Source organism: Cololabis saira, chromosome 5, assembly GCF_033807715.1.
Source record: "Cololabis saira isolate AMF1-May2022 chromosome 5, fColSai1.1, whole genome shotgun sequence".
Taxonomy (NCBI): domain Eukaryota; kingdom Metazoa; phylum Chordata; class Actinopteri; order Beloniformes; family Belonidae; genus Cololabis; species Cololabis saira.
Window position 1 is genome coordinate 4,253,010 of NC_084591.1, and position 27,942 is coordinate 4,280,951.

The window sequence follows — 27,942 nt, forward strand, 5'->3', positions numbered from 1 at the left end:
AGAAAAAAAGAAATGAGCCTGAAAGAAAAAAAGAAAGAAAGAAAGAAAGAAAGAAATAAGCCATAAAGAAAGAAAGAAAGAAATGAGCCTGAAAGAAAAAAAGAAAGAAAGAAAGAAATGAGCCAAAAAGAAAGAAAGAACGAAAGAAATAAGCCATAAAGAAAGAAAGAAAGAAAAAAAGAAATGAGCCTGAAAGAAAGAAAGAAAGAAAGAAAGAAAGAAAGAAAGAAAGAAAGAAAGAAAGAAAGAAAGAAAGAAAGAAAGAAAGAAAGAAAGAAAGAAAGAAAGAAAGAAAGAAAGAAAGAAAGAAAGAAAGAAAGAAAGAAAGAAAGAAAGAAAGAAAGAAAAAAGGATAAATTCCCGTTGATGTTTTTGTGTAACAAACATGGTGGATCTGAGAGCGAGATAGATTTATAGTTAAAAAGATGGAGTTGAATTGGTATTTTTTTTGTCGTCATTTTTATCGTTATCGGGATAAATGCCAGAAATTACCGTGATACATTTTTTAGTCCATACCGCCCATCCCTAGGTGAAACCATGACGACCTGGTGAAACCATGACAACCTGGTGAACCCAAGACGACCTGCTTCCTGGCGACAACGCTATGATATTTTTACCTCCTGAGAAACACGTTTCTAAAACGTAAACGTAACCTAAACCAAGAAAAATTGGACAAAAAAAAGGACCATCATCAGTACCAGCTGATCACTGGTGAAAAACCAGTTGTCCAAAAGTAAAACTGTCCGAAGCCGATCACCAGCAGATCAATGGATCTCTAGTCTTTATTACTGTCATTATATTCAAGTCTTATATTTTGTCTACCACGGTTCTCAAGAATCTGACAATGAAACAAAGGCAAGGAGAACTCATCACTGTCACCTAAAGGAGGTTCCCGGGCTTTAACCATCAGGAGAGGCGTTATTCTTTTATTCCCGTGGGTGACGGCATGTGTTGGGATTTTTGAGCTCCATTGTTTTAGCTGTGAATAAAAATTTAAATGTTTCTTTGTCACATGACTAAGTGCAACAGTGTTGGGCAAAAGAACAAAAACTGAAGAGTGACAGGTTCTGGTCGTGTTCAGCAATGTGGAATAAAAGCTACTTGAAAAAGAGATGTTTTTCTCTTTGTATCCTTTTTCTGTTTAATCCACTTCAGCACCACTTCAACCACTTAGAAGTTGTCGTGGTTGGAGATTAATGTGCAGTTAGAGCATGTTGTTGGGATTAAAGGGACAGCGCTACGTTGGTTTAAAGCAGCACAACGTAACTTTCAGCTTTTGTTGAGTTTGGCGGCATCTTTTGGACAAAAGCGGTAGTGCTTTACCAGAAAGAACACTACGTTTCCCATGAGCACCAGCGCGTACTGCCGGAAAACTCCTGTCCCCGTCGCGTACATTTGTTTTGATAGTGAATGAAGACGGGACAGACTTTTCTGTTTCACCAAGTGAACAGACGGAACGCAAAAAAAAATGTTAAACTGCTGGAAAGGAACTGGAATTTACCGGGATACCTTAAACAAGGAAGCCAGGGAGCAGTATATGGAGAAAATAATGATTTTTAACGGTCTGGATCCATATGAAATCCCTACTAAAGAGTGGAGCTCCTCGTCGGAGCTGCACTCTTTAGAAAGGATTTACTGCTGCAGTTCTGCACAACCCACGTCTTACTACCTTGTTTAGGAGTGTTTGGCAGCTGCTTTGGTAAATGTTTGACTCGCCATGTGTTTCAATAAATTTGTATAATAGTACAACATACAGTACATGTTTTTTATTACTCTTACTTCTCTTTTCTTTTTTTTGACCGCTATATTATGCTGAAGAGGCTCGGAGGCGTGAGCAATATTTTTGTTTTCCTCGTGAGATTATTTTTTTTCCCTCTGCAGCTACAAATAAGAGTTAATATTTTTTCCTCAACAAACTAGTTTTACCTGAAGATTGGGGTTAATTGCACCGCAGAGAGCTGGCCAGCAACTCAGTTTAGCTGGAGAAGTGGGGAATAAAACCCGTGTTTTGATCCGACCCGGTCTGTGTGAGTGTTTGTTTGTGATACTGAGTGGAAGGTGTTTGGTCGTTACAGCCGCGATCCAAGCGAGCCGACGACTCTTTTACTCTTTCACTTTGTTATATCAGATACTTGGCCTCCGTGGTTCTGCCTCCGAGCAGGAAAGTGGTGAAAAGTTAAACCATTAGCGATCTTTTCCCCACGTCTGTTATGTGGAGCTGCTGCAGCCACAACACAGCAACGGGTTACCAGCTTCTGCGGAGCTGCGCTCCAAGCCCCGCCCATTTTCATCTCAACTACGAATCAGGAAGGAGTTTTTTAGTGTGGCAGGGTTCCTACCATGCTCCTCAAAGTTACATAGTAACTAAAGTAACTGTAACATAGTAACTGTATGTAAAGTTACATAGTGCCAGTGAAGGCGATACAGACCCCTCAGACCATGACAGAGGTTCATTAAACCTGTTGGAAGTTGATGTACCATCACAATGACTCTGGAAATATGATATTAAGGTGGAAAAGTTACGTAGTGCTGCTTTATATCATATCTATCTGACAGGTTCCAGTTTGTTCATGTACATGAGGTTTCTTCAGAACAGTCAAGGGTCTGTTATGGTGTTCCGCAGGGTTCAGTGCTAGGGCCAATCTTGTTCAGTTTATACATGCAGCCATTGGGAAGTATAATCCAGAATCACGGCATACACTTTCATTGCTATGCTGATGATACGCAGCTCTATTTTTTCTATGAAGCCGGATGAAACAGAACCGTTAGTTGTAATAGACGCTATATAAATAAAATTGAATTGAAATAGAGTACACCTACTGTGCTGTGTTTGCCCCCCCCCTTCTCTTCTCTTTTTTCTCTTTTGTCCATGTTGCAGCATCCTCTGCCCGTGGCAAAGAGCATCTCTGAATGCAAAACACCGGATCCTGCAGTGTGGGAGTGAGGGGGGCAGGGTAACGGCCCCTTTTGGGCGGGGGAGAAGGTTCGTCCCTCAAAACTCCTCTCCCTGGCCCTGCCCATTTTCGACCTTTTCCCGACCCTGCACCCCAACCTGGGGCTTGCTGATTGGGCCGGAGCTTCGGGAGCTGCGTGCTGGCCTGCGGTCCCCACCCCTGGTCATCCCGTTGCTGCTTCCACCTGCCTGCTGTGCTGTTGCCGTCCCTGACCCCCAGTGGCCCTCGACAGGAGGGTCCCCCCTTATGAGCCTGGTCCTGCTCAAGGTTTCTTCCCTCCTAAAGGGGAGTTTTTCTTGCCACTGTTTGGCTTAAGGCTTTTCTCCCACTAGGGGAGTTTTTACCTGCCATTGTTTATGTAATAACTGCTCGGGGGTTTATGTTCTGGGTATGGGTCTCTGGAAAGCGTCTAGAGACAACTTTTGTTGTATTAGACACTATATAAATAAAATTGAATTGAATTGAATTGTTTATACCTATACTTTACACAGCCTCAGCGTTAATAAAGCCTTTTTCTGCCTGCTGGAGCTGCTCTTACCCAGGTTGGTGTAGGTGGCGCTGCACTGGCTGGAGGCGGGAGAGACGGAGTGATGAGAGAGATTCCCGTCCTCTTCAGGCTCTCCCAGGCTGGCGCTGCCCTCGCTGGCCGAAGCCGGATTGGCAGCCTGGTTGGCATGGCAATACTCTCCGTCCCTGAACGGCAGGCCCAGATTCACTTTGGCAGGGAGCGAGGTGACGCTGGGCAGCTCTGGATCGCTGGCTCCGCCGGCCGGTACCTGGCTGCACATGACACAGAGAAACGGGGCCGCTTTAGCCGGGAAAATGTGGACCACAAATGTAGATATGAAGCCTGCGACAAGGCGAGAAACAGGAGTGAGACGACAGCGTGCGTTTATGAAGAGGTGATATACACACTACACACACTCAAATCCCAGCCACAGCAGAATAATTACAGGTGTGACAGAGTGTTATTATTAGCTTCGTTATTTACGTTTCACTCAACAAAAGCTAAACCTAAACATTTAGACAGGAGAATTAAAGCCGAGAAGATTAACTTGTCTTTTGACAACCTGGTTCCTCTAAAGGATTACGAGAGTAAAGCACTGGAGAATCTCAATAATATCTTTCAGACCAACTTTACCAAGGCAGGTAAATAATGTGACACTTTGTAACGGGAGATGGTTTCCTCATGATGAGCACAACGTGGCTCAACTAAGCTTAAAGTTACTCTACTGCTACTTCGTACGCTGTTAAACCAACATTTACTTCATTACATATTCAGAAAGTCCCGGTCCCCCCCCCGCGCTGGTCCCGCTCACACACACGCGCATGTCGGTACCGGGTTGTATCCGACAGGAGCTCCGCTCCGCTAATTCAGCTGCGCCAGTCCGAATTTCCAGACCTGTCTCAGCCACTTGATCATCATCATCCCTTCATCCAGCCACCCCTTTTCATTGGCCGTTATACTGAGTCCGGCTGGAAACTTCTAATGCAAAGTTTTTCTTTTAAAAATCACCATACAGTTTCTGTCCATCAGCGCGGCAGGCAAGCACCACATAAATGAGAATGTGTGTGTGTCGCGGTGCGAAACACACACACGCCTGTGTCGGGATCCGGTACCGGGTTTGTAACCGACAGATTTCGCTTAAAATCTCAGAGGGGGAAGCTGGTCCGACCTGAGACGTAGCCCAGAAATCTCCGCTCGCAAAGCGGCCGGGAACCAGGTCGATCGGACCCCGCTTGGGGAACCAGGAAGTCGAGCTGGAGCAGCGCGCATCACTGCGGCTTTAACCGGGGAATGTGACCGGTTCCGACCGGCCGGGACCGGAGGAACCCACATGCACTGGTAGCAGGGGCTCCCGGGGAAAGAGCACCGGCATTTCAGCCGGATCTGCCCCGGGGATGCGGCGATCGGACCCGCAAACCCACGGCAGGTGCTTCCTCGGTTCCCGACATGCAAAACACACGCGCGCTGCAGAACATAGCAGAACTTATTTTGATTGTATTTTATTTCACTTTACACATCAAGCAAATCCTTAAAAGTCTTCATCTTCTGTTTCCGCATTAAACAGCTCAGTGGATGGTCTCATTCACGTTGCAACTCAAGGCTTCACCCGCCCCCTTCTCTTTTTACCGTTCTCATGGTGGCCGGCCTTACATTACCGTAATTCAGGTAATAGACAGGCGCACCGTTTCATAAGGCGCCCGGCACATTTAAAAAAAAAAAAAAAAAATTTATGTGCGCCTTATGGTCGCGAAAATATGGTACACTAAATGTGTAAAACTAGTCCAAAGTCTAGTCCAGTCCAGAATAGTCCAGTTCAAGCTAGTCCAGTCCAGAATAATCCAGTTCAGGTTAGTCCAGTCCAGAATAATCCAGTTCAGTCTAGTCCAGTCCAGAATAATCCAGTCCAGTCCAGAATAATCCAGTCCACTCCAGAATAATCCAGTTCAGTCCAGAATAATCCAGTTCAGTCTAGTCCAGTCCAGAATAATCCAGTTCAGTCCAGAATAATCCAGTTCAGTCCAGAATAATCCAGTTCAGTCTAGTCCAGTCCAGAATAATCCAGTTCAGTCCAGAATAATCCAGTTCAGTCCAGAATAATCCAGTTCAGTCTAGTCCAGTCCAGAATAATCCAGTTCAGTCTAGTCCAGTCCAGAATAATCCAGTTCAGGCTAGTCCAGTCCAGGATAATCCAGTTCAGTCTAGTCCAGTCCAGAATAATCCAGTTCAGTCTAGTCCAGTCCAGAATAATCCAGTTCAGGCTAGTCCAGTCCAGAATAATCCAGTTCAGGCTAGTCCAGTCCAGAATAATCCAGTTCAGTCTAGTCCAGTCCAGAATAATCCAGTCCAGAATAATCCAGTTCAGGCTAGTCCAGTCCAGAATAATCCAGTTCAGTCCAGAATAATCCAGTTCAGGCTAGTCCAGTCCAGAATAATCCAGTTCAGTCTAGTCCAGTCCAGAATAATCCAGTTCAGTCCAGAATAATCCAGTTCAGTCTAGTCCAGTCCAGAATAATCCAGTTCAGGCTAGTCCAGTCCAGAATAATCCAGTTCAGTCTAGTCCAGTCCAAAATAATCCAGTTCAGTCTAGTCCAGTCCAGAATAATCCAGTTCAGTCTAGTCCAGTCCAGAATAATCCAGTTCAGTCTAGTCTAGTCCAGTCCAGAATAATCCAGTCCAGGCTAGTCTAGTCCAGTCCAGAATAATCCAGTCCAGGCTAGTCTAGTCCAGAATAATCCAGTTCAGTCTAGTCCAGTCCAGAATAGTCCAGTTCAGTCGAGTCCAGTCCAGAATAATCCAGTTCAGGCTAGTCCAGAATAATCCGGTTCAGGCTAGTCCAGTCCAGAATATTCCAGTTCAGTCGAGTCCAGTCCAGAATAATCCAGTTCAGGCTAGTCCAGAATAATCCAGTTCAGGCTAGTCCAGTCCAGAATAATCCAGTTCAGGCTAGTCCAGTCCAGAATAATCCAGTTCAGAATAGTCCAGTCCAGAATGGTCCAGTTCAGGCTAGTCCAGTCCAGGCTAGTCCAGTCCAGAATAATCCAGTCCAGAATAATCCAGTTCAGGCTAGTCTAGTCCAGAATAATCCAGCCAATTTAGTCAAATCCGGTGTAGTCCAATATGGTACAATCAAATGTTGTCTGGTATAGTCCAGTCTAGTCCAACGTTGTCCAGTGTAGTCCCATCCAGTGATGTCCAGTATTTTCCAGTCCAGAGCAGTCCAGTTCAGTCCGGTCCAGAATATTCTAGTCCAGTCCAGTCCAGTATAGTCCAATCCAGAGCAGTCCAGTCCAGTGCTGTCCATTCAGGGCTTTTATGGTCTAGTCTAGACATTGAACTTTTTGTGGCCATTTCCTTTCGTGACAAAGTTTGATCCACGGCCACAGACCTTGTCATAGGTGAGGCTGATTAGCAAATAATGTTTGGATTATCCTGAACCTGGTGTGTCATCTTCTGTGTCATTTCCTGCCACTGTCATCATTTGTTGGTCACACTGGTTCACCACACGTCTGGTTAATATGAGAGAGTCTATAAAAGGCTTCGTCTGTGAGAATAATCCCACCACCTGTGGCAGGAACACAGAAGAGTAACGAACTAAATAATAACCGAGGAATTCTTGACATCTCACAACGGAGGTCGCATTACCTGGACATTTTAGATACAACAGGTCTCCACCAAGTTACCATGGCAACATAATGGCGAACCAACACTTCATTATTATCTTAAAAGAACCTTCAGATTGTATCTGCTTCTTCTTTTCATCAAAAATAATGTGGCATCACAGGAACAGAAAGGACATGGGTCAGTCCTCGAGTCTGATTCTGACATTGAGAGAGTGTTAACTTCCATCATAAACCTTTAGTTTACGCTAAGTAAAAGTTTGTGTGTTATGCATAAAAATTTAGCTGCTATCTAGAGTGTTGGGACTAACGCGTTATGTAGTAATGCGTTACAGTAACGCCGTTAGTTTTGAGGTAACTAATACTCTAACGCATTACTTTTTAAATTCAGTAACGCAGTTACCGTTACCAAATAGGGGTGTGCAAACAAGGGTACCTCACGATTCGATTTCGATTATTGGAGCTTTGATTCTTCGATTATAACGATTGTCGATTCGATTATTGGTGCCACGATTCTTCGATTATTGTGATTTTTAATGCTTTTTTCCATACAAGATTGGTTTTGTCTTAATCTGTGGCTACATTTGTAAATAAATAGCCAATCAATTAACTCAGTTCCTCTAACAACACTCATTAAGTAAATAACAAGGTTTTTGAACACTTGACATGTATTTTTCAAAGACACAAAATAATGTATTTTATGACTATGTAAACATTTGCTCTTTGACTTACTTAACTTTGACCAGGGAAAGCTGCACTTGCATGAGAGCGCCCTCTATTGGTGGAAAACACTGAAAACGGTCAAGCCCTGGATTTAATGAGTTCATTAATTCAAGTAAACTAGATATGTACTTGGTGTAAACATATCTGCCATATTTCAAGTGAACAATAAGAAATGTGCATTCTTGAAAATGAAATGATTCAGCAGCTTATTCAGTCTGGAATCTGGATAGGATAACAAAAAAAAAAAAAAAAAAATGTATTTATCGATTCCAAATCGTCACGTGACGCATCGCGATGCATCGACACATCTATGAATTGCACCCACCTCTATTACCAAACGGTGCGTTACTCCGTTATTTCTGGCTACAGTGAAGCTTTTTTTCCCCACACGCGGAGACCGGAGGAAACGTAGTGTGTGAGCATTGAAAAACATGACGGTCATGGCGAGCCAAGAGAAGGCGAGTTTCGCAACGTGGAGATATTGCCATTACAGTAATCCCTGGTTTTTAAATTGCAGAGATCAGCACCGCCTCGCACTTAATCCACTGCTCTTCTGAGCCGCTGCATCCCGACTCTGTAGCGTCTTTTTCTTCTAAAGACCGCAGTGCAGGCTAGAGGGTCATTAAATGGGAGCATTTAAAATAATGTTTTTATCTAAAGTAACAAAAAGTTACATTTCATAGTAACGCATTACTTTTTGGTCTAAGTAACTGAGTTACTGAGTTACTTTTTAATGAACTAGTAACGGTAACTAGTTACTATTTTTCAGTAACTAGCACAACAGTGGCTACCTATCACTTTAATAATAATAATAATAGTAATAATAATTTTCAAACCCTATAGTGTGAATTTTACGAACACACCTTACTCAATAATTCGATTCTCTCAAAAGAGAATAAATAAATGAATAAATAAATACATAAATAAATAAAATAATGTTATTTTCTTCCCGCGCACGTATACTCAGATTTCTCGGAAACTCCAGATAAATCCTCGATTTAGATGTGCATGTAACCGTACTGACCGGCTTACAGTCTCCAAAAAAACGTGAAACGTTCATCTACCTTTTCTGCTGATGAGAGAAAAATACAATATTATTAAAAAAAAGAAAAAGGAATCAATCAAACAAGATCAGACACATGGTGTCAAACCTGAGGCATGTGTCCGTCCGTCTCCCGGGGCGCTGCGACATTTGTATTTAGCGTCCTACTTGGTCATAAACTCCTTTAAGCCCATAGTTTAAAAGACTGAACGGATTAAGATAATTAACATGAAAGAACGACCACAAACTTGTGAGTCAACTAGGAAAACAACAAAAACAACCAGAACAACGTACGGCTGAGGACTTGAACACAACTCAGGCCCCGTTTACAAAAACGGATATTTCCCCCTCTACGTTTTGAAAAATTCCATGGTTTACACAAGATCGTTTTCAAAATCTCTTCGTTTACACGAACGCGCATAAATATGCTGTTAAGGTGCTATGAGCAGCCAAACCTGCAGGGGGCAGTGTAACGAGAAGATAAAGTCATGCTAGCCAATCAGAATCCTGGAAAAAAACGTCAACAAATGACACGTGTGAAGCCTGAATAATATGGTTCCGCATTAAATCGACGGCGTAGCCTACGTACGGTGTGCGTCGCCGCGTAGCCTACGCCGTAGCTCTGCGTTGGTGTAACGCAGAACCATAAATCAGCCTTACTTACTTCCAAGACGGAACGAGAGTCTTTGGTTTGGAGTGACAGAGAAGTGGAGTTACTTTTAAGTGTGACTTTAGAATATAAAACAGGTAAAATACAAGAAAATATTGACGGTGGCCGAACAAATTGTAAACACAGGTCGCATAAATGACGCTGGTGATGTTTCTGTCTCATAATGTGACGTTCTGAAGCCTAAATGTCCGTTTTCCTCTGTTTAGACACAAACGTGAAAACTGAGTTTTTGAAAATCTCCACTTTGGCCGGAGTTTTCAGAAATGATCGTTTTTGGTGAATTTGAGCTTCGTTTCCGTGTAAACGAACGGCCAAAACGCATGAAAACGCCTCAGTTTTTGCTCCGTGTAAACGGGGCCTCAGATGTCTCCCACTCTCGTCTTTTACTTTATAAACTGGAACAAACGACACCTGTTCTACTTCACATTATTAATGATTTACAAGTGGGTGTAAAACAGCCTCACAGAGCAGCAGATAGCAAAGTTCTCCAGCACACAAGCCTCCGAGAGACAAACATCCTCGGCAAACAAACACACACCTCGCAAGGTCTTAGACACAATAAATACCTTTATGGTGCAACACGGTTCACTGTCAGGACCTGACTTGTTCAGATACCCTGCAGGAGCTTCACTCCGCTTCCCTTTCCTCCCTCAGACTTCTGCTGAAAATGCCCAAGTTTGTTAACTAAGGAGCCGTCCTCCCTCCGGACAAGTCAACGTGACCCGAGCCGGGCGGGGGGGGGGTCACAGGTTGCAGAGGGGTTTAAAAGACCAGGGATTTACACCTTACCCACTGTACTGGCTCACGCAGCTTCCCATCTGGAAACACGGATACAAGACGGAGGTAAAAGTCACATTCTGGGTCCGGCGGTGTTTAAGCGACGCCGGACGGACGGCCTGCTGGGAGGAATCAGCCTGTCCTTTGGAGTATTCTCACCTGTGTGAGGTCATGTGTGTTTGCCAGCCCCGGAGAGCACGCCCACTGCTCGCCAATAAAAGTGCCTGGAGGTGAGGAAAACACCTCCACGGACTTAACCCCTTGTTTGGCTCTACAAAACAGCGTGCTTGCTCATGGGAACCTGGTAAATGCTTCACAGGGTCGTACGACATCGTAGGGCTGGGCGATATATCGAGATTTTAATATATATTGATATATTTTTAAACGCGATATTGTACGAGACAATATCGTTTCTATCGATTAAAAAATTATTATTTTTTTTTTTTATGATTTTGATATAGCTTATTTTGTGACAAATTGACTTGAATGTTTTATTTGAGATTTGCACAAATGTTTTGTTATTTGCACAACTGTCAACCTCAGTGGAAAAGTCTGCCTGTTACTGTCTACATTGTATTAATTGCACAGTGTATTTTAATTTAATTGTTATGCAGGAAAGGGACATTTGTTTTATTTTATTCAAGAAGCATTTTTATTCTATATATGCAGGCAGTTTATTTTTATTTCATTTGTTTTATACATTTTGATATTGTGCAGACCTCTGTTAATAAAGGAACCTGTGTGACATTTGGCACGAGGCTTTGTATTAAAACTGACTGTTTTTTTAAGGGTTTGCGTCAGAAAAAAATGAAGCTAACAGAGATGCTAACAGAGATGTTATGCTATAATGCTTTGGGGGAAACCCCAATTATGGCACAGAAAAAATATCGATATATATCGAGTATCAACATTCAGCTAGAAAATATCGAAATATGACTTTTGGTCCATATCACCCAGCCCTACGACATCGTCTGACCTCAAATCTGTATTTGGTTTCGTGTGGAAACGTCCAGCGTCACGATTTCCCAACAGTTGTGACTGACGGTACAAATAGATAGCAAAATATCCAATCTTTAATTATTCATTAGTTTGAAAACCAATTAAACTTGAAAATATATGAAATTAGACAATTCGATTCTAAATCATCTGGCAATTCTTGAGTTTATCATTTAAAAAAGCATCTGCAAGGTTTTCCCTCGCAGACACCTTCGACGTAAGACTAAATAACCAATCAATTTCCTTTCCCACTCGTCGCGTGACACAATCTTCCCTCCGTGCAGTTTTATCAGTTTGGTGTATGCTGATAATCACCAGAGACGGCTCAACGTGGACATGGGAACACTGGGAAACAGTTCAGAGGGAGGTAATAACTTAAACTATGATTTCATGCAGTACTTTAACCAGAGTGCGAAATACAGGAGGGTTCGGGGGGGTTGGACCCCCCCGATTAACCCTTGAGCCCCCCTGAAGGACTCAAAAGCCAAATTTAGGGGGGGTCTCAATGTTGTCAAAAAATAAATAAATTAGGCTATATAATATAATATGATAATTTGATTGTCACTAATGGTCAATTAAATATGTTTAAGAGATCGCCATATCAAGTATTCACAATTCAAAACTTTTATTGGTTTAACACAAGTCCTGCACCTTTATGTATGCAAATTAGCCATGTGCGCCAGCACAGCGCGATGACTACGCCGGCTAGTTGAGATGCCAGAATAACATGGCTAAGTGGAAACTAACTCAGAGTGTGTCACTTGCACACTTTGGGTTCACATCAAAAAAGGTGTCAGTGTCAGCCAGAGGTGAGGAGAGAGACGATGTCACAACAGAGGGTCCCGTTCCTCTCCCACCCTCTGGTGAAGGAAGGTAAGTCGAGGCCTAGTGCTCCGGGCAGATGCTACTGCGCCCCCGCTGCTAGCAGTGACTTGCTTTAACTTAAGGTAAGAGGCCAGCCTGCTTAATATGGCCTGAACCCACCTGAGAGCTAATGTTTTTTTTAATTATTGTTATTATTTTTTTGCGTTATGGCCTGTTATGAGTGTGATTTGTGAATGTGTAAGCTGCGTGAACCCACCTGTTGAGAGCCATCATGTTTTTTTTTTTTAATTTTGCGTGATGACCTGTTATGAGTGGAATTTGTGACTGTGTTCACACAGCTGTGTTAAAACATAATTTCCTGGATGGTTACATAACGTTAAATAATCAGTCATCATTGTGCAGGCTGAGGATCTGTTTAAGTGCACTGATTGGACGTCTCCGATAGTGGCATTTGTTGTTATTACTGTTATTTGAATGCACAATTCATTTTCATTGTATTTTTTTTTTATTTATCTCAAAAAAATACATTAGCCTATTTTATTTGTTTATTTGTTTCTGCAATGCACTGGTCGTGCGCCAGTGTCCTATACCTGGCATTTATTCATTAAGTGCACTGTGCACCAGTGTGGTGCCAATTAATGTCTTTTATTTATTTTAATTATCAGATTTAATTTGTAAATAACATTCCGCATCGTAATGCACAATTTTGCCTCCTGTTTGTAAAACAACGTGCATCTAAAATGGTTAAAAGTGTGCGTGTATTTGTCATAGGCTATAGTAGGCTGATTGTATTGGTTTATTGCATAGGGCCACACTGTTTAAAAAACAAACAAAAAACGCGAGTTAGGGACCCCCCCGAATATGGATGGGTATTTCGCACTGACTTTAACTAGAAATACAATTAAACTCCTAACATTTAATATAAAATTAATATTTAGGGTTAATATTTAGTATTACCTACAGTACTTTCTCACGTATACAAACGTTGTTCCGTTGACAAACGGAGCCGTCCTACATCACGATTGCAAAAGATGTGCAAACTTTTTAGACTGAAAGACATGATGACAACAGGTGAAGGAGGAGGAGAGGAGAGGAGGAGGAGGAAGGAGGGAAACAAGAAAGTTCAAAAAGAGACAGAATGAGGCCGAGCTCTTGACAGGGTAGACGGGTAAAATATTTAAGAGCTCCAGGCTCAAAGAGGGAAAGCTTAGATTAGGACTTCCTAAATGACATGAAGCAAGAAGAGATGACAATCTGAGATCAGCTGAGAAGTTGTGAAAGTTGCTCAGGGAAGCTAATTTTGGCCGCCAGTGGTGCGTGAAATACTTCAGGATGTTATCTGGCAGTTTCCTGGTAAAACCTGCTAACGACCGGATGCCACACAGGCATGGACGGCTGTGCACGCTGGATGGTACTATCCAACCACTGCAGATGGGAACATACTTTTCTCAAGATTCAAACCCTCTAAAGAGTGAAAAACTTTGATGAAGAGTTGTTAAAGTTGCAGTTTACTGTACAACCAGACTGCCCCTTCCATTAAATTTGATTGTAGGTTTGGATCCCAACAATAAATCTGGTTGTTTTACTCATTTCTAAACATTTCTGAACATTTCTGATCATTATGAACATTTCTGAACGTTTCTAAGTATTTCCAGAGACGTTCAATAAACTCTACAGCCCACTACGGTTGTGTTTCCTGTATCTGTGTCACGTGACTGCCACTTTAGGAGACTAACAGCTGGTCCTGAGTCTATTGAGTCCTATGGGAAAAGTGAACGTGAGCACAGATTATTACCAATTCCTTCGCCCCATAGTAACCTAAGTAAATATGGGACCCATTTTTCCAAAGCCACAAACCTTCTGAACATTCTGACACCAAAATGGCAATTTTCAGACCGACAAATTAGGAGAAAATAAACTTTGTTTGAGACCTGTCTCTGTCTGAGCAACACACTCTCGCCAGATTTGGCTCTCATCGTTTTCCCATCAGATAAAATGAAGTTCAAAACTAAAATAAAACTTGCTTCTTTGCTTAATAATACTGTTATTTTTATTATTTAAGTCTTTTTGGAAGAAAGTTGTACTGTATCTAGTGTTGTATGTTCCAAAACGATGTGGGGAGAGGGGCGACCACGCCCACTTAGGAGACAGGAAGTGTATACCATTTCATACCATTGGCAGTAACGGTAATGCGCTATCTTCTGTATAGAGGATCTTTGGTATTTCTGAACAATTCTGAATATTTTCGAACATTTCTTAACTTTTTTGAACATTTCTAAACTTTTCTGAACATTGCTGATCATTATGAACATTTCTAAACATTCCTGAATGTTTCAAAACACTTCTGATCAAATATTTCTGAGCATTTTAAAACCTTTCTGAACATTTTCTGAACATTTTTAAACATTTCTAAACATTTATGAACATTTATGAACATCTCATCAATCACCAGTCAGTTACACGATTAACCGCCGCCTCCACATTTCCTTCTATGCAACATCACATTATTTTAATACCAAGAGATGGAAAGTTTTCTCAGCTTCTGGCTCCAGAAAAGTTGAAGTGGGTCACTGTGTTGCTATGGTAACCTGTTTGGTCTCACAAAACAAGCAGACTAGGAATGCAGTCACTGTTGGGCAACGCCAAAATGACGTGACTATTTTAAAAACAACTTGTGAAGATTTATCGCTGTACTGACCTCCCCGGGACCTCAGCACGTCCTGCTCCTTCGCTCTTTGTTCACCGTGTTTAATATCGCGTTACCTTCATTTTTTGGAATGTAGGCGAGAGATAAAATTGCTGCAAATGCTCTTAGCGGCAAGTAAAAAAATCAATTACCAGGGGATGGTTAACTCGGACACCACCTACTCTAGATGACTGGATTGGTATTACCTTAGAGATTTTTAGGATGGAAAAGCTGACCTTCCAACTAAAAACACAACGGGACATATTTTACAAAATTTGTAATAACTGGATCGTATTTATCACCCCCATGAGAGCAGATTTTATTTGATTTCACTGGTACTATTATGTTGTAACTCAGTGATTTAACCCTTGACTGGGTTTTATGATTAATTCCTCAGCAGCAGCGGCAGGTGACTCCCTGATTTCTGTTCATAGTTCATGTAAACAGTTAAACTAAGTTGTATTTTTATTATTGCACTCCACAAGTGCTGTGGAACTTTAGTTGTCTGTGAAACTGGGCTGTATAAAGCTCAAAGGAGGACAAACCCGCGAACTATGACTCAACTACTCTTGGACCAGTACACCTTGATGTCTAGTAATGTACATTTTCAGGACTTAAACAAAACTGGAAGGACACTCATTTTCATTTATTTGAATATTGCTGTACCGTTTTATCTACTTGTCCTTTCCAAATAAAGAAACAATTAAAAAAATAAAAAATCTCAGTATCGTTTTTTAGGGGTGTAACAATATATCGTGCCACGAAATTTCGCGATACAAAAACGTCACAAAACTTGTCGTGGAGGTGACAAAGTGTATTGCGATATTGGGTTATTAATATTAATCTATTGTGTTGACTAGTAACGGCTGCGCCTCGACCCGCGGACCAAAATCTTCCTCCGCTTAGAAGAAACTAGTACCGTTTTCCGGTCCCGTTTTGAGGTCTGAACCTTTACTTATGTAAGGCTGGTGTAGAGTTAAGCCTTACCTTATTAAATTTTATTAAAACCTTTTTGGGGTGGTGAGTAGGATAAACACGGAGACAACTTCTGCTGAGTTCCAGTGTACTTTAATGTCCCTCAACAGTGTAGGATTTTAGAACATCAACACAGCAGCTAGTGCCGTACTGTGGCGTATCACTCCGCCCAATCTAAAACAGACTAATCACTACAGATAAACTGACTAGTGTCATTATAGTCCCTGATTTACATCAGAATATAAAGAATATATTTATAAAATAATGAACCCTGAATTACCAAAATAACCTTCTTAACTAAAATAAATCTCCTCTTACACTTATAAGGTGAGCATGAATCAATCTTTTTTATGATGTAAAATTGTATGTATTTATTTACTTGTATTTATTTATTTAATTTTAGTTGTTAAATTTCTGGAAAAGAAAAAAGTCAAATCATACATGAGAGAAACTATTCAGTTTGGGGCAAAATATTTTTATTGTATGAAACTGAAGATGCAAAATGCAAACCTGACATTTACTTTTAGTTCAGTTTGTGGAAAATGGTTGGCCTGGCTTGTTTTGTATTTTTCAAATAAAAGACAATTTTTTCCAGTCATATGTTCCTCATTCAAGTTTGTTAAAAAAATACTGCTATAATATCGTATCGTTATCGTGACCTCAATATTGTGTATCGTACCGTATCGCGAGATTAGTGTATCGTTACACCCCTATCGTTTTCACAAAAACACGTGTAAGACCCCTGATTTGACTAACCAGTGTTAGCGTCGCTCCATTGGTTACCCGGAAAATTCAGAATCCAATTTAAAATGTTATTACTTGCATATAAAGCCCACAACGGCTTAGCTCCGCAGTATTTACAAGACCTGATAGTGCCTTATGTTCCTGGCAGAGCTCTCCGCTCTCAGAGTGCAGGTTTACTCGTAGTTCCTAGAGTATCCAAATTGAAAAACAGGGTATTTAAAATAAAATAAGTCCCGTCAATTGACTTGCGAGCGTAACTTCAAAACATAAATAAATATTGCGGAAGCTTGCGCGTAACCTACGGCGTAAGGTACGCGGCGACGCGTACTCTATGCCGTAGGCTCTGCGTCAATGCGACGCGGAACCATAAATCAACGCGCACGTGGATGTCGGCGCCGCAGCTCCGCTTCCTCCCGGCTCCCGGCACCGAGGCTCGGCGTGTCCCTCCGCGGTACTCCCGGGGAATCTAGTCCCGCAGCACCAGTGAGTATTTTCACCGGACATTTTGACCGGAGAGATTATAAAATACCGGACTTCGGCATATTTTACCGGACAAAGTCCGGCAATTACCGGACAACGGAAACCCTGATTATAAGTATCTCATAGCTATCATTTTTGTCCATCCTTCCTGTAGTTTCTTGTGCCGGCCCCCCTTTTTTCTCTTTTGTCCATGCGTCTAGAGACAACATCTGTTGTATTAGACGCTATATGAATAAAATTGAATTAAATTGAATTGAACTAAAAGCTGGTAAATTCCTACCTGCGGTCGTTGCTGGCGCCGTCTCCCCCGGACGTTTCTGAAGGCTGCGTCTGGCCCGGGCTGGAAGCGTTCAGCTTCTTCCTCTCCTCCGGTTCCCGGGTTTCCTCCACCCGCAGCTGCCCGTCTCCGGGGCCGGAGCTGCCGGCGGCGTCGGGCCTGTAGGTGAAGATGATGGTGGGCTTCCCGCTGGGGTCCTCCGGCTTGGCCTCGGTGAACCAGCTCTGGGGATGGGCGGGCGGCGGCGGCAGCACGTGGATCACCGTCCCGTCCAGCCCCACCAGCTTCCCCTTCTCCTTCTCCGACTTCTCCTTCTGCTCGTCCTCCTCCCTCCGTCGACGGAAGAAGCTCTTGAAGGAAATCCAGCGTTTGGGTTTGGAGCTTTCTGCCGAGACGCGCCTGGCCTCTCCCACGGGGGTGCCGTCCCCCCCGCCGGGTCGAGCCGGGGAGCTGGACCCGGAGCCCTTCGTCCAGTTACCAAAATGCCTCTGGAGAATATTGGAGGCGTGGTTGGGGGTGGACGTGGACCTGGGGGGAGGGAAGGGGGCGCCGGGCTCCGACTGGGGGGAGAGCGGGACGGCCGCCGAGGCGCTCTGGGACTTTAACAGGATCTTGGCGGGGCTGTCCTTCTTGGGCTCGGTGGCGGAGGTCAGGGACTTGGGCCGGGTGAGCGTGTCCTTCCCGGCGTCGGGGGGGAGGGCGTACAGCTCCTCGGAGCTGCTGGTGTCGTCGTGGGCCGAGGAGGACTCGGGGGGGCACTGGGGGGGCTGGATGGAGGCCACGATCTGGGACAACACGGCACTGGCCTCCTCTCGGCGCGGGGTCGAGAACGGGGTGGAGGCTCCGCCGTCGTCTCTAAGGCTGGCGGCGTCCACGGGACTGGCGGTGAAGGTGAGGACAGCAGGAGGACTGGCCGGTGAGGTCGGAGTGGCGGCTCTGGCGGCGGCGGCCGCGGCGCCCGAGCTCGTCGCCGGGCTCGCTAAAGTGCCGGGATCGGCAGCGGTTCTGGGCGGCGGGCTGGTCTCCTCGAAGGAGGTTCGCTCCGCCGTCCCTCGCCCGGAGAGCGTCTTCTCCGTGGACGAGGACTGCACGCTCTCCGAGGAGCCGATCTCCTCGTAGGTGTGGCTGGCCCTGGCCGCCCGGCCCGCGCCGTTGGCCGGCACCGACGGCGGCGGCTCGCCGTGCAGCCCCAGGAAGCTCTTGTACACCGCCACGTTGTCGTAGGCGCTGGGGTTGATGACGATGGGCACCTTGACGGCGTTCTTGGCGCGGCGCGCGTACGCCGGCTCGTCCCGGATGATGATGGGGAACGGCGGCATGCCGGCGTTGTTGAAGCTGTTGAACTTGATCTCCGAGAGGTTGGGGGACTTGACCGGGACGGTTCTGGAGGAGGACGACAGCCCGGCGATGGGGGAGGTGGGCGCCGACTTGTGGCTGCAGAACGGAGTGGTCCTGGATGGGCCGGGGTGACCCCCGACCCCGAGGTCCACCCGGGGGATCTTCTGGCGGGGGCTGGTGCTGGACGTCCACACCTCCTCGTAGCGGGTGATGCTGGACTTCTTCCGCGGGGACAGAAGGGCCGGGGGCGAGGACGGGGAGGCGGGGAGCAGCTGCGGGACGGGACCGGAGGAGGAAGGGCTGGAGGGCTTGCAGGAGTCTGGAACCTTCTCGTCTTTGGCGGCCATGGACGCCGACACGTCCACCACGGTGTACGGTTTGCAGATCAGGGACTTCTCCAGGTTGACCACGCGGTACGGCCGGGGCTGCTCCTCCGTGGGGGAGAAGCTGATGGTGACGGGCTGGCCGGGCAGGGCCTGGGGCATGGGCAGGCCCTCCCGCTCCTCCAGCCGGATGGCCAGCACGGCCTTGTGGGTGTCGGCCCCCGCCGGGCGGGGAGGGGGGGAGTACGGGGCCTTGCGGGGCGAGTGGACGCCGTTCCTGACGGCGCCGCCGCTGCTGCCGCCGCTGCTGGACGACGTCCGCGAGTCCTCGGGCAGCGAGGATGAGGACTCCGGGGACGTGGCCGACTCCGAGGTGGACGTGAAGGCGTTGCCGTGGGCGTCGCCGGGGCCGTAGGCCAGGAGGCCCCCGTTGGAGTCCAGCGACGGGTAGCCGTTCAGGATCTCGTCGTAGCTGTCGTCGTAGTCCACGGCGCAGATCCGCTGCAGCGACACCTTGCGCAGCGGCACCGTGTTCCACTTCTTCACCGGGGACAGGGTGGCAGCGCGGAAGTTGGCGAAGCGCGGCTGGCCCCGCATCCGGATCTCCATGGCCAGTAACTCTTCGTCACTTTCATCCCAGCTCTCGTGCTCGTCGTCATCATCGTCGTCTTTCTCAGTGTCTTCACCAGAATTACAAGACATAGTGAGACATTAATTGATAACATTTTCACCAATGGTATTGATAAGAATATAATAACCGGAATAGTGATTAATGACACAAGGGATCATCTGCTAGGGCTGGGCGATATATCGAGATTTTAATATATATCGATATATTTTCAAATGCGATATGGTACGACACAATATCGTTTATATCAGGGGTCGGCAACTCACGGCTCTTTAGCACCGCCCTGGTGGCTCCTGGAGCTTTTTCAAAAATGTTTGACCTTTTTTCTCTCCTTTTTTTCTTCTTTTTTTTCTCTTTTTTCCTTTTTTTCTCTTTTTTTCTTCTTTTTTCTTTTTTTCTCCTTTTTTCTTCCTTTTTCCTTTCCTTTTTAATCTCAACATTTCGACTTTTTTCTCGAAATCTCGACTTTTTTCTCGACATTTCAACTTTTTTCTTAACATTGACTTTTTTCTCGAGATTGTACTTCAACATTAATCTCGACATTTCGACCCTTTTCTCTAAATTTTGACTTTTTTCTCGAAATTTCGACTTTTTTCTCGACATTTCAACTTTTTTCTCAACATTTTGACTTTTTTCTCGAGATTGTACTTCAACATTAATCTCGACATTTCAACCTTTTTCTCGAAATTTTGACTTTTTTTTCAACATTTCGACTTTTTTCTCGACATTTCGCCATTTGCCTTTATTCTAAGGCTTATACAAGACTTTTCATTTTTTGCGGCTCCAGACATATTTGTTTTTTGTGTTTTTGGTCCAATATGGCTCTAAAACATTTTGGGTTGCCGACCCCTGGTTTATATCGATTAAAAAAAAAACAAAAAAAAAATATATATATTTTTTTTTATGATTTTGATATAGCTTATTTTGTGACAAATTGACTTGAATGTATTTGAGATTTGCACAAATGTTTTGTTATTTGCACAACTGTCAACCCAAGTGGAAAAGTCTGCCTGTTACTGTCTACATTGTATTAATTGCACAGTGTATTTTAATTTAATTGTTATGCAGGAAAGGGATATTTGTTTTATTTTATGCAAGAAGCATTTTTATTCTATATATGCAGGCAGTTTATTTTTATTTCATTTGTTTTATACATGTTGATATTGTGCAGACCTCTGTTAATAAAGGAACCTGTGTGACATTTGGCACGAGGCTTTGTATTAAAACTGACTGTTTTTTTAAGGGTTTGCCTCAGAAAAAAATGAAGCTAACAGAGATGCTAACAGAGATGCTAACAGAGATGCTATGCTGTAATGCTTTGGGGGAAACCCCAATTATGGCACAGAAAAAATATCGATATATATCGAGTATCGCCATTCAGCTAGAAAATATCGAGATATGACTTTTGGTCCATATCGCCCAGCCCCAGTGTTTGCAATTATTAAAAGCTCCACAGGATCAAACACAGAAGTCATGAAATGCAAGATAACAAGACATAGAACTGAAGAGTCGATAAATTCTTTAAAAAACGATTTGACAAAACAAGACTGGAGTAAAGTCTATGTTGATGATGTAGACGAAGCGTATGACACATTCCTATCTATAGTAATGGCTTTCTATGAAAAGAATTGTCCTCTGGTAAAGAAACTAATCAAACATAAAACTAACAAAAAGCCATGGCTAATTAAAGGTATATCAAATACATGTCAGAAGATAAATTCATTATATAAAGATTATCTCAAGAACAGAACAAAAGATGCGGAAGATAAGTATAAGAACTATAAATAAACAAATTACCGTATTTTCTGGACTATAAGCCGCTACTTTTTTCATATGTTTTGAACCATGCAGCTTATACAAAGGTGCAGCTATTCTGTGGATTTTTCTTCCACCGCTCGGGGCGCTCTAACCGGAATTAGAATCAAAACTAAGACAAAATAAATGCAAAGAAGAATACGCTACTTCTTCTTTAGCAGATATAAAGTAGGTAGAAGCAGATTTCAAACAGATAAATAAATAGCGGTTATTTTCTCTTGGTTCTGTCCCAAAAGACACTGTGAGGAAAGGATCTATTTAGGTACAAACATGTACATCATTTACAGATCAAAATCCTTCTGTACATGTAGTAAATATTAGGGGTGGGTATTGGGAAGGACCTCACGATACGATACGCATCACGATACTTGAGCCACGATACGATACACATTGCGATATCCCGATTATACGATATCCCGATTATTATATTCTACATAGTTCACCGAAGAATTTAAAAATGCATTACACATCTTAAAATCCAAGTTGTATATATATATATATTAGGGCTGGGCGATATGGCAAAAAAAGTGATCACGATTTTTTTTCCCATATTGAATGATCTCGATTTTTAATCACGATTTTTTAAATCAGAAGATCCCCCCTTAACAAATAAAGCAAATAGCATGTTTTAACAAGAATCCAGAATGCTACCAGTGGTACCCACCGAAAAAACTAGGGATGCACCGAAATGAAAATTTGAGGCCGAAACTGAAGCGGAATAAAATTTAAAGACTTGGCTGAATACTGAGTACTGAATAGCCTACGGAATGCGGTTGTTCACAGTTTTTCATTTATTTTGCCATTTTTTTCACAATTGCATAGATAAAATTGCAATGACATTATTAAAAACAAAAACAGTAAACTAATATGAGTTGAGCCACTGTCAAGCAGCTGGCGATGCGGTTGCTTAAATTGACCAACAGGTGGCTCTCTAACATCACTGTTTGTGTACTGTGCGTGACTCTGACGCTGGTTAGTAATTAAGGAGTTAAAACTCACTCGCCACTTACAGGACTCAGTAGCCAGCAGAAACGGCAGTTTTATTACATTTATTAACTGTAGTACCGCTATTATGAGAGGTTATTTCTCACAGTATTAGCCTAAAGGAACTTAAGGCGGATTTATGGTCCCGCGTTACACCAACGCAGAGCCTACGGCGTCATCATGCTGAGCTCTGCTTGTTGCCTCCGCGTTCCGACACATTCACTCCGCTGAGCGCGCGCGCACACACACACACACACACGCACGCACACACACACCCATGTTGGGGCCGCGGAGTTTCTGAAGTCGGCGGTGATGAGTAATTTGTGGTACAAGCAGAGCGAATCACAACTTTAATGGGTGCGGTTCGAAAACACAATACATCCATCACGAAGGGCATTTTGTGAATCCATCACACCCTCCTCCTGTACGCCTGGAAGAAGTTGTCCGGCGAAATAAATAAATAAATAACCGCAAACCGTGAGTCCCGGTCGGCTTGAAGCTAAGCTAACGCTAGCCTGCGGTTGTTGTTGTCTTGTAGTTTTATTCTCTCTGGTCACGCTTGCTCCCACCAGTGCAAGGGAGGCAGATGTGACTACTTTACTGCCTATGGTCATGCAACTTGCTGCGGCATGTCATGCATGATCAATTAATGCAGACAGCGCGGTGCCAGGAAAGCGGGTTGTGATTGGTTGTCGTGCACTTTGCTGCAGCATGTTTTGCACGTGATCGAGAAAGTAGACCCACAGCTGATCACCGTGATCGAACTTAATTTGATCGCGATCACAAATCGAGATCGTATAATCGCCCAGCCCTAATATATATATATATATATATATATATATATATATATATATATATATATATATATATATATATATATATATATATATATATATATATGTACATCAGATGATAGTGATGGATCTTAAAATCCGAGTTGCACGTTCATCAGATTATAGTGACAATTCATGGGAGAAACTGAGTCAAAACAATGTTTTATTATAACTATACAAGCTAAAGTTACAACATATTTGTATATGTTTTTCATATTATTTACATCATATGAAATTAACATTAAATTTAGTATGAGGTTGCTTTAATTATGTGGCAAATGATAATAAACACAAGAAAGATGGAACTAAAACCAAGGACAGGCACAGTGATCAGTCAGTATAGATATAAATCCATAAATAAATAAACCTCTGTCCATTATTTTTCATTTTTTAAGGACAGGCAATTGTGTTATATAAAAAATAAATTATAAAATGAAATAAAACGTGAAATAAAACCGGAGCTCAGTGCAGGGCCGTCCCGGGGTTGGTAGAGAGTGGCAATGCCCAGGACTGTCACTTAGGAAGGAGCACTGGGTGATATAATGGGAAAAAAATCGGAGATAAAAAATATTTAAAAAATAAAAAAATAAAAAAATAAAAAATAAAAATAAAATAAAAAATCGATATTCAAATTTTGAATATCGATATTGAATCGGCTGGAAAAGTATTGCGATATATATTGCCATATCGATATTTTTGCCCACCCCTAGTAAATATCTAATCTTTTTTTTTAAATAGAGCGGATGCGGCTTATATGCAGGTGCGGCTTATAGTCCAGAAAATACGGTAACAAGAATCATGAGAAGTAGCAAAAAGGAGTATTACCGTCTTCATCCTCCTCTTCGTCATCCTCATCATCATCATCATCCTCGTCCTCGTCGTCGCCGTCTCCCTCGCTGGAGAACTCTGGGTAGCAGAACCGTCCCCCCTCCGTGCTGATGACCTTGGCGCTGTTGCTAAGGGATACATGTTTGCCGCCGCTGCCGCTGCCGCCGCCGCCCGCGGCCAGGCAGCTGGATGCCGGCACGCCCCGCTCCAACGAGCGCCGGTACGAGCTGCTGATCCGCCCCCAGAACAAGTCCTCTGACCCGCACAGGAGCGAAGGCCCGGGGCCGGGGCCGGGGCCGGGCCCGGGGCCCAGGCCGGCGATCTCCTTCAGCACGTCCGTCAGCCCGCTGCCGTTGTTGTTCCCGCTCGGCGTCCGCGGGCTCAGCGGGCTGAGCGGGCTCAGCGGCCCGTAGCCCTCGATCTCCTCACCGCGCTCCGCCTCGTTGTTGTTGCTCGGCCCGCCGGGCCTCTTGCGGTTCAGCCCGTTGCGGTTCCAGACCGTGAAGGCCGACGTCTTCCCCTGCTCCCCCGTGAGGTTCTGCAGCAGCGGCTGCTGCTGCAGGTCCGAGTCCGGCCCCGCCGCGGAGCAAGGCAGCATCATGGTGGGCTTCACGGCGATGGTGGGCTTCTTGGCCACCGGAGGACGGAAGTGTCCTGAGCGGGCGGTGCCGCCGGGCCGCTGGGGGGCCCGGGTCCCCGTCGGGAGGGGGCTGGGCTGCTGGCCGGGCGGGGGTCTCCGCTCCCCCCCGACGCTCTGGGCCAGCCGGTGCAGGCTCTTGGGTTTGAAGCAGTTCTTGCACTCGCCCGGTTTCCACACATGCTCCGTGAAGGCGCTGCAGGCGGACATGGCTGCGGGTTAGGCCCGTTAGGTCCGGACAGGAAGCTCCTCCATGGAGACGCGGCGGACGGTCGGCGTTTGAGGAACAACAGCGGTGAGCACTCTCCAACCCTCAGATGTGGTCGACTCTGGACCTGAAAAGGACGACAAGAGGGGTTTTAGAAACCATTTCTAAATCAAAAATTCATTCTAATTACTTTTGTAAAACCGTATTTTGACCCTGTAGCAGGGCGAGTGCTACGGGGAACGACCGACAGGACGGAGAGGACACAGGGTTTTGTGCAAGAACTCTTTTATTCACCAAACTCTCACACGTGCACAAGCACCTTCTCCAACAGCAGCCCAGAGCTCCTGTGCAGCCATGCCTTATGAAGGCAGGCAGGGTGGAGAGGTTGATGGGACACACCTGTGACCCATCACCTTAGTGGCTGCTGCTCCTCCACCCTGCCACACACCCCCATCGCCAAACGCAGGCCGGGGTCCATCCGGCCGATACGATATCGATATTCAATGTATGTATCGCGATATATTGCCGTATCAATATTTTTGCCCACCCCTAGCTGCACTTTATTTTGTGATTTCAGTGTGGGTGAGACCCTGCATTTTATTTTTGTCATTTTAAGTCAGGGGCAAGTAGCTGTACTGTATTTTTGTGATTTCAATGTCAGTGTGGGTGAGACACTGCATTTTATTTTGAGTATTTTGTATCTAAGAATAATACACACACTGCACTTTTCATTGTGTTTCAGTGTGTTTTTTTCATGCAAATATGTTGCATAATTAAAATGGAAAGTTTGAATTACATTGTTTTGACTCAGTCTGTCCAATGAATTATCACTATCACCTGATGTACATATATACAACTTGGATTTTAAGATGTGTAATGCATTTTTAAATTTTTCGGTGAACTATGTAGAATATCGCGATATATCGGGATATATCGCATAATCGGGATATCGCAATTTGTATCGTATCGTGGCTCAAGTATCGTGATGCGTATCGTATCGTGAGGTCCTTCCCAATACCCACCCCTAGACAGGACACGAGGTTCCAGTGCAGAACTCCTTATTCTCAATTCACCCACACACGTGCACCAACACCTTCAGCAGCTTCACAGGGAGACCTCTTGCTGCTGTGCAGCCATGCCTTATGAAGGCAGGCAGGGTGGAGAGGTTGATTGGGAACACCTGTGCCCTAATCAACCTGAGTGGCTGCACCTCCACCCTGCCACAGACCCGGTTTACCGGTATAGAGACGTAATTCTAGCCAGTTGTGTGAAATAAGACCTGGAAACAGGCATTGTGGCATAGAATCTTCAAATTGGTTTAATTCACAATACGAATTGTTACAGATTACTTTTGTAATACTGTATTTGACCCTGTCTTTGTACGTTTTGACCGTATAGAAACGTAATTCTTGCCATTGTAAGAATGAGATGTACCTGCTGTACTCTACTGCCCATACCTTTTAACAACTTGTGCTTTTTATTTTACCTCTTTTCTTATCAATTTATTTCCTTTTATTTGTTATTTACCGTTTTATTGTGTCTTGCCGCTTTTAATGTTGATGTAAAGCACTTTGAATTACCTTGTGTTGAATTGTGCTATACAAATAAACATGCCTTGCCTAATTACCTTGCAATTGCACAAACACAAAATTATTCATATAAATTAAGACAATTTACTCACAATACATGATAAAAACATAGATGTTAGACTGTAGTAGAAAGAGAAAAGGCAAAAGGAACTAGTTGCAGTGCTCATATGTCTCCACTAGGGGGCAAACTTTCCCCACGGAAAGGCCTGTGAGAGTCGGTCTGTCCCCAAACATCAACCTGGAGGTTTAAAACCAGACAAACAGACAGAAGCAGAAGTGTCAAGATTTATCTTTAGATTAGATCTAGATTTACTGTCTTGTGTTGCTTCTGCTTTAACCACCAACCAGGGTGAAACACAACCTTCCAGCTCTTATGAAACGCGGCAGCCTCGTCACGAGTGCCTTAGTGCACAAATTTCATTTTTTTCCTCCTCAAAATATCAGTACATTTTATCACCCTGGATTATAATTGTGTTTAATGTTTCTGAGTGCATCATCCTGCCACGATTCAGCAAAAAAAAGGAAAAGGACGCCTTGAAACGAAAGGTCATCGAAGGAGTTTTTTGGGGTCAGTGAGGAGATCCCCCTGCTGAAGAGACTCGTACTCAGTATTTTCTGTCTAAAAAAAGCATCTGATGTGAGTCTTTCAGTAGTTACTCTGCATAATTTACAGCTACATATCAAATTAGGGGTGGGTGTTGCCAAGGACCTCACGATACAATACACATCACGATACCTGAGTCACGATACGATACGATATTGCGATATCCAAATTTTGCGATATATAAAGTTTGCTGAAAACTGTAAAAAGCTTTATGGATCTTAAAATCCGAGTTGCACGTTCATCAGATTATAGTGACAATTCATGGGACAAACTGAGTCAAAACAATGTTTTATTATAACTATACAAGCTAAAGTTACAACATATTTGTATATGTTTTTCATATTATTTACATCATATGAAATTAATATTAAATTTAGTATGAGGTTGCTTTAATTATCTGGCAAATGATAATAAACACAAGAAAGATGGGTACTTCAATGAAAATTAGATATTTTATTCAACTTTTCCGCTGTTCATACAAAAGTAAATAAAATGTCCTATCTAAAACCAAGGACAGGCACAGTGATCAGTCAGTATAGATATAAATCCATAAATAAATAAACCTCTGTCCATTATTTTTCATTTTTTAAGGACAAGCAATTGTGTTATATAAAAAATAAATTATAAAATGAAATAAAACGTGAAATAAAACCTGAGCTCGGTGCAGAGCCCTCCCAGGGTTGGTAGAGAGTGGCAATGCCCAGGACTGTCACTTAAGTAGGAGCACTGGGTGATATAATGGGAAAAAATCGGGGATAAAAAATATATTAAGAAAAAAAAGAAAAAAAAAATCGATATTCAAATTTTGAATATCGATATTGGATCAGCTGGAAAAGTATCGCGATATATTGCCATATCGATATTTTTGCCCACCCCTATAT

At 43.7% G+C, this 27,942-nt stretch overlaps 1 protein-coding gene across 1 annotated transcript in view; it reads right to left on the reverse strand.

The window, feature by feature from the left end:
* The window catches only part of peak1 (pseudopodium-enriched atypical kinase 1), a 186,723-nt gene that overhangs the window by 12,527 nt on the left and 146,254 nt on the right, over window positions 1–27,942 (reverse strand). The window contains exons 4-6 of the mRNA XM_061720833.1: window positions 24,021–24,995; window positions 17,278–19,615; window positions 3,493–3,734 (exon numbers count right to left, since the gene is read on the reverse strand). Of these exons, the coding sequence (XP_061576817.1) occupies window positions 3,493–3,734; window positions 17,278–19,615; window positions 24,021–24,870 (3,430 nt within the window). The 5' untranslated portion in view covers window positions 24,871–24,995. The remainder of the gene's footprint in view (window positions 1–3,492; window positions 3,735–17,277; window positions 19,616–24,020; window positions 24,996–27,942) is intronic.